Below are 7,898 nucleotides of genomic sequence, written 5' to 3' on the forward strand. Positions count from 1 at the left end.
GGCATCACAGCTCACAGCAACCTCCAACTCCTGGGCTCAAGCGAGTCTCCTGCCTCAGCCTCCCAAGTAGCTGGGACCATAGGCGTCTGCCACAACGCCTGGCTGTTTTTTGGTTGCAGCCGTCATTGTTGTTTGGTGGGCCTGAGCTGGATTTGAACCCGCCACCTTAGGTGTATGTGGCTGGCGCCTTAGCCACTTGAGCCACAGGTGATGAGCCAAGCCCCCAAGTCTTATAGGGGCTGTATGATGATGGAAACAAAGAATATTACAATCCAGGCCTGCGTTCAGATGACCTTCAGCAAGCCATATCACTGGCTGCAGCACCCTCATCAGGAAGTGGGGTCAGGGAGGATTAACCGAGGTTATATGGTGATGCTCCTAGTACAGTGCCTATCCCACGGTAGGTGTTCCCCACCGAGCAGCCACTGTTACTCTCAGATAATAGTGGCAGCTGCTTCTGTCTTTTCAGTGGGAGATGGGGCTGGGCCACAGCAGGCAGCAGCAGCATCCTGGCAGAGTTCGGATCCCTGCACTTGGAATTCTTACACCTCACCGAGCTCTCTGGCAACCAAGTCTTCGCTGAAAAGGCAAGTCACCCCCAGCCCCTGTCCCCTCCCAAAGCAGCTCCCTGCTCTTCTTCCCACAGAGAGCAAAAGTGTGAGCACTGGGCATTTTCAGAGGTAAGTGGGACCTCCCTCAAATCAGCAAGAGAGTGACTGGGGGCAGGAGCCTACCAGCCACTGCTAACATAGCAAGTAGCAATTTGTGGAAGATGCAAGCACACCCCAAAGACAGGGGGCAGGGAAGGTGAGCACAGGGAGTCATCAGGATTTTACAGAGGGCCAGAGAGAGACAAAACTCTGCCAGGGAGAAGGCTGTCACCACTACATATCAGCTGAGTGGCAGCCACCCACATATGAAATCTGGAGAAAGTGCAGCTGAAATCTAGGCACCACCTTGCACTGGCAGGAATGGGCTACCCCATGCAAAAGTCCCCTTTCTGGGGACATTTAACTTTTCTGTGTACAATATGCCTGCCTCCTCCTTCCATGTGCCTGTCTAGCTCACACAGTGAGCAGGCTGGCAAAACACCGCACCTCCACAGCAGGTGCCCCTGGCTGTCCAAGGCCTCGGGGTGCTGAGAGGCACTGTCCTACAGGAGGAGCTGTTCTTCAGTGCCACAGCCCTAGGCAATCCCCACTGTCTGGAAGTGTCTCTGTAGGTCTGACCCTAAACCCAAAGAAGGGACATGTGCATACACCATCCTAAGCTGTGGCTGGGCTGCAGTGACTATAGTCCCTCCCTAGGGACTGCCTGAGGAGATGGAGAGCCCTCCAAGGAGAACCTTTTGGAGACCTCCCACTTCCAGTGCTTCCTCTTCCCCCCAGAATGCCAGCCTCTGAGGCCAGCAGAGCTGGGAGATTACAGAGTCGCACCTTTGTCCAGGGCTCCCAGCCTCACAACACAGCTAAGCATCAAAGCATCCCTAGCATAGCTGTACGGAAGGACCTCTGGGCTTCACCCGAGGCCCTGGCATGTGCAGGATTGGCACTGCTGCTTACTCAGTGTAGTAATCTGCCTGCGCATCCTCAAGAAACTCAAGAATTTCTCAAGCTTCTTGATCACTCCCTCTACCATGGGGCTCACTTAAACAGTCCACTGGCAACCCTTCCTTTAAAAACATTTTCCTTTCACTGGGAGGGACTCTGCCTCCTTGAGAGCTCTGGGAATGAGTATAATCCCACTTCTCAGTAGCTCTCCTTTTCTGATCCTTTTCCCAACTCCAAGCCCCTCCAACTTCTCTTCTTCCATTGTTCTTGAGCCAAACTCCTCTAGAAGGTTCTGACCTTCATTCTGAAGTGAAACCAGAAGCTCACTGTACTTCCTGGTCAGGCTGGAATAATGTGCCCGAGCACCTACTGTGTGCCCAGTGCTTTAGAATAGCTCTTCCTGGTGTCCTCATTTCACAGAGGAGGAAACGACTCAGAGAGGTAGAATAACTTGCTCTGGGTCATCGACTGGGATTCAAGCCCAGGACTTTCCAGCACCTTCCAGACCAGATTATTACAGCAGCCTGCAGGCTTTTGCTCTAAAGTTCATCGTCTGTCTCTGTTTCTCTAAGTTTACATACACTCCAGCTATTTTCATCCCCCAGTCATGCCTCCCACAGAGGCAATTATTGGCAGTCAACAAATTGGCCCAAATTCTAGAAGCACCCGCACCCTCCCGGCGAGCTAATTTAGCCTGCTTCACTGCTCACCACCAGGACAGTTGAGAATAACTCAGGTACAAGCAGAGACCTGTCCCCGTAATGGACTCTATTAACATAAATGGATGTGAAACCTTATATGGCAAAGCCAAGTGCTGTCCCCTGGAAAAAAAGGTCTGACAGCTGACAGGCTGCTCTCTCAGCTCCTGGCCTTGTAGACAGATAAATCTATTATCATGATACAGTGTGGTCCCTAAGGACCTTTCTCCCCAGAGTATACAGCCTATGGATAAAGCCCCCCTGAACTCCACTTCTCACCCTTCATGGCCCTGAAGGTTGCAAGTCTAGCCTTTTTGCTCCAGTAGGAGCAGCCTCTGCTCCATGTTGCTGTGTGGTCACTGCCCTGAGCCGGGTAGAGGGGCCTACTCTGTGGAGGACAGGGAGTATGTGTGGTCTGTGTGGTCAGATAGACCCACTCACTACCTGGCTGTGCCACTTAAGAACTAGATGGCCATTGGCAGGCAAGTCACCAAACCTCTCTAGGTTTGGGGTTTCTCATCAGACTGAGATAATAATACCTGATAGGTGGGTATGATGGTTGGAGATAGGGTATATAACAGGTCTGGCTCAGAGGAACTGAGAAATATTAACAGCTGTTATTGTTGTAACTATTATGATTATTACTAAAACCCTGAGATGCCTATTAGGTGTGGGGAGTATTCAAGAGCCCAGGCCTCTCCTCTGAAATGATTCCAAGGTGTCAGGTAAAATAACACATGACTAAAGTTGAGCCATTTGAAATTGCCAACATTTGACCTTTTTTTAAATTACCTTATCTATTTATCACTTGGGGGGTGGGTAAGAATGCTTAGAGTTAACAACACTTAACACTAAGCAATTTTCAAGAACACAGTGCATTGTTATTAACTAGTGACCATGTTATACCACAGATCTCTGGAACATATTCCCTCTAAGGGAAATTTTGTATCCTTTGATCAACATCATCTCCCCAGCTCTCCCACAACCCCTGGTAATCACTGTTCTACTCTCTACTTCTTTGAGTTCAACTTTTATTGTACTCCACATACAAGCACGAGGGCAGCGTTTGTCTGTCTGGCCTGGCCTGCTTCACTTAACATAATGTCCTCCAAGTTCAAATGTGTTGCTGCAAATTATAGGATTCCCTTCCTTCTTAAGGTTAAATTGTATTCCATCGTGCGTATAGACCACATTTTCTTTATTCATTATTCCATTGATGCTTAGGTTAATTCCCTATCTTGGCCACTTGAATAACGCTGCAGTGAACATGGGCGTGCAGCTGTCTCTGATGTACTGATTTCATTTCCTTTGGATACATACCCCGTAGTGGGACTACCACATTTGACCATTTTTTGACCTACTAAAAAGGCTATTTTTGCCTAACACTTACAAATGGGCTACTGTCAATTATGTGAACTCCCCCCAAAGGATTCCTCAAGCCAGTGTGTAGTGAGGAAGTAGTGAGGGTGGGATCAGGGAGGTTAGGCAGGCAGTGGGCCTGTGGCAAGACTGGCCTGGTAGTAGGTAGTAGGTCAGCGGAAGGAGGGTGAGTCAGGCCCCACCATGGCCACGCCCCTTCACACCCTCCACATGGCACAAGGCCACCTCACCATCTCCAGATTGGAAGCTGCTGTTCACTGCGCAGCCCCAACTTCCTGCCCCCGGTCGGGTTTCCTCTGTGCACCTGACCCAGCTGTCTCCTGTCCTCTGTGGGCTAAGAGTCAGTTGGCTTCTTCAGGAGAGTGAAGCCGCACCTGCTGTCCATCTCTTGGCAGGTTAGGAACATCCGCAAGGTCCTCAGGAAGATTGATAAGCCCTTCGGCCTCTACCCCAACTTCCTCAGCCCAGTGAGCGGGAACTGGGTGCAACGTGAGTATAGAGACACCTCTGCCCCTTGCTCAGAAGATTCCTGACCAGACTTCCTGGTCTCCATGATAAGCACCTGAGCCAAGTGAGGAGCAGCACGTTTATCAGAGCCACATCACCTGCAAGGCACCCACTTGGTGCTCCTGTATGCCACCTGCCTCCCCAGGCCTCTGAGGGATTTGCCCACTGTTGTTATCTGGTATAGCTGCTGTTGACTGAGGCCCTGCCCTGGGCACTGGTCACCCTAACTTTTCTGGCTCCTGTGGATGCCACAACTCTCCATCTCTTGTGGCACCATAGAATCCTCCTGCATTACCCTCCAGACTCCCAGGAGTGTCCCTAGCAGTCATCCAGTCTGGGAATGGCTCCAAAAGAGGCCATGCATCCTTTCCCAGTCCCTTTGATCTGGCTCCCTACTTCTCACTTTAATTTAAAAAAACTTTTAAAACAAGGCCTATAACCATACTGTAATATAGAAATTCTACAGCAATGTAGAAATTGCCCTTGTACCTTAAACCTATAAAGGAAGCAGGGGCAGGCCAAGGATCCAGCTTCACCCTGCCAACTGAGGCCCTCATCTTGTGATCACAATCAGCAGCAAGAACTGGCAGTGGCAGATTCTATGGCTTTGCCTATATGGTCTTCCCAAGACCTGCCCAGATCCCACCACCATTGCCTCTGCCCACACATGGACCACCACATGTGCCTGTTCCTGGCACAACCCCAGTTGTGCATCAGCAAGGGCTTAGGGGCACAGTAGATATGAGTGTGATTTATGGCATGGCTTAGGGGATGTACTTTGTCTCTTTGAACCTTGGTTTCCTGTCCTGCAAAATGGGAGAGGGGAGTGAGATACATTCTTTGTGTGCCACAGTGGGGCGTAGGAATAATGGTCAAGGGCTGCAGGAAACAGATTTCAGTTCACTCTTCCAAAAAATGACCTAGGTTGTCTCAAAAGGGAATGATACAAGCAAGGCCTGGAGGGCTGGCAGCAGGGACCCTGTGCAGAAGCAGCCAGGTCTTCCAACCCGAGTTGGTTCCTTCCAACCTGAGCCCTTACCAGCTGCAGGCCCAGGAGGCCCAGAAAATCCAACCAAGGGATGACCTCACCCCACATGGCCTCCTCCAAAAATCACTTAGAGAAATGCAAAATATTTTTAACCAAAACACACTGCCAAATCCAAAAGTACAGGGAGAAAATGAAGTCTCGTGTTGCAGATTATGGCGACAGGAAGAAACAATTCCATAACTGTTACGGCTTTTAATTGCAAGGCCTGGCTGGGTTAGGAGACAAACTACTCTGCTGGCCTCAGCTGCTCCAGGACAATGCAGCAAAACCCATAAAAAGAGGCAAAAGGGGTGTGGGCTTCTCAGCTAAACAGTTACCTTGGCAAATTACAGGGGCACCCCTGCCGAGAAGCATAATTTTCCTTTCAGGCTGTGCCAGGGGCTGCAGGTCTGGGCAAAGTCGATCACATGTGGGAAATTGTTTCATATAAATAAAATATGAATCTGCAGCCTGCCAAAGAGCAGAGGGGAGGTTATAATGCCCTGCTCATCTGGATGCCTGCCTCCCTCCTCCCTTGACTTTAGGGCCCCAGGTCATCTCAGGTTTCCTGTGGTTTTTGTTGGGCTTTTTGGTGCAGTGTGTATTTTTTAACAGATCACCTTGCATAAGCTTAAGTGCACTCATGTTATTTTCTCTCCTTAAATCCTTAGAACACGCCTGTAGGCAAGGACTGTTAGGCCCATTTGCAACGGCAGAAATTGCAGCTTAGAGGGTACAGGAGGAATTAAGGCTGCATCCCAGTTATCTAGGCCTCTGCTCTGCCTGCTTCCCACTCCTCCTTGAAACGGAGCTTTCAGGTAATAGAGGAGGCCCAAGACCCTCCTGCTGCTAAGATTTCACACCTAAGAAAAATCCACCGGGCTCCAGATGGCACCAAACACAGATGAGACAATCCTAAGAGCAACCTACCGAATCCCTGAGTAACTTGTCATTGCTCTTGGCCTAAACCCCACGCTTTCTTCAGTGGGAGGGAGGTTACAAGTTCAGGTCTCCCTGGTGGGTTTAGGAGCATGAGCTGCTATCAGCCCCAGCCTTGTGGCTCCCCTGGCATCATGCCAGCCAACTCCCAGACTTGTGACTTAGCCTCTCACTGCCAAGTGTGATGAGAACATTGACATGGGCAGGACCTGCAGAGTCTGACTCTGCTCTCAGGCTCACAACACTGGCTACTGCTCCCCTGTCACACATCCTATAGCTCCAGAGACTGAGTCCCAGGGTGGACAGTGACTCGCCCTGAGCTAACACAGGCTCACATCATCTAATTCTCACTCCTGTTCCTCTCCCAGTTTACCCCTCACACATACATGCTACAAAGCAGTGGGACCTCCACACAAGAGTTGGCCACTTAAGTCCCCCTTATTGGTTATTCACACATACCCAAGAGGCAGATATATGGAACCCAGATGACCTAGCTGCCCTCTCCTGCGTGCCCCTGCCCAAGGAAGCTCTGGGCCTTGCCTCATACACACTCCACAATCACATGATGAAGTCCAAACTCCTTGGCTTGGCATCCAAGGCTCTTCCCAGCACAACTCAAACCTACCTTCCATTACTTCGTCAACATTGCCTGGACACTTCTATGTGCCTTACAGGTACTGGGCACAGAGGGAGAATCAGACTCAGTCCCTGCCCACAAATGTCCCACAGCACAAAATCCAGTGGAGGAGGCAAACTCACGCACAGATACTCATCACACAACATCTGATGTGAAATGTGCACCCATGGTGCCAGGGAGAGCTGCCACCGAGGGCTTCAGGTGTTAGCACATGCCTTATATCACTCACTCCTTCCTACATGGAAGGGCTATGAGCTGAGCTCCAGCAACACTGAGGAAAGCCTGCAGCCCAGACCAAAGGTGAGGAAGCATCAGCTGTGGGAAGGCACATTGGACCCAGGGTTGGCGCAAGCCAAGGCACAGAGGTGAGAAGTCAGACAGGGAAGGCTGGGAGCTTAGGGTGTTTGGGTGGTAGAGAAAAAAAGCCAACGGCCAGGGCAGGACATGAATCTGGATGTGACAGAAACTGTAGTCACCTTGCCTGTGACAGGCCCCCCTTCTGTGGGCAGAGGAGAGCAGCAGAAGGGCTCTAAGTGGAGACCAACCCAGTTTGACTTGCAGCCTCTCCCAAGACCCCTGCACAGACCTGCTCCAGCTGGGGACCTCCTATCAAGGTTCCAGGCCTGGCCCAGCCCCTTTGTGCTGGCCCCTAGGAATGCCAGACAATAAAGACACTGGCTGGCTCTCTCTTCCCTCCTCACCTGAGCAAAGTCCAGCCCACACAGACCCCTCCCAAGTCCTCCCAAAGCTCATGCCTCATCTTGTCTGTTCTAATTTTTGCAGGTGCATGTTCCATGCAGGAACCCTTGCTGGGCCAGGATGTATTTATGGATTGGGGCTGATTTAGTGTGTGGCTGCCTCTCAGCCCCCTTCCCTGGCTCCCTTCTCTGTCTTTGTCCTGTATTTTGGTCCCTCTTCCCTCAGACTTGTCTCTCTCTGTACATCTTTGTCTTCACTCTGCAGTTAACTTCACTAGCTGCAGAAAGTGAGGGCTTTACTCACCCACTTGGTGACCTTGGGCAAGCTGTTATGGCTCACTCTCACATTTTTCCATCTGGGAAATGGGGTCGATCAAATGCTTACCTTGCAGAATGGTTAGGAAAAGAAGTTATAAATAATACAGCAAAACTCCCAGCCCACAATGGACACTCAATGAGTGG

At 50.6% G+C, this 7,898-nt stretch overlaps 1 protein-coding gene across 1 annotated transcript in view; it reads left to right on the plus strand.

The window, feature by feature from the left end:
* MAN1C1 (mannosidase alpha class 1C member 1) overlaps nt 1–7,898 on the plus strand; it is a 146,864-nt gene that overhangs the window by 124,846 nt on the left and 14,120 nt on the right. The window contains exons 6-7 of the mRNA XM_023519098.1: nt 470–587; nt 4,024–4,117. Coding sequence (XP_023374866.1) covers nt 470–587; nt 4,024–4,117 — 212 coding nt within the window. The remainder of the gene's footprint in view (nt 1–469; nt 588–4,023; nt 4,118–7,898) is intronic.

This window comes from Otolemur garnettii, unplaced genomic scaffold (genome assembly GCF_000181295.1).
Source record: "Otolemur garnettii isolate 467f Iridium unplaced genomic scaffold, OtoGar3 scaffold00156, whole genome shotgun sequence".
Classification (NCBI taxonomy): Eukaryota; Metazoa; Chordata; class Mammalia; order Primates; family Galagidae; genus Otolemur; species Otolemur garnettii.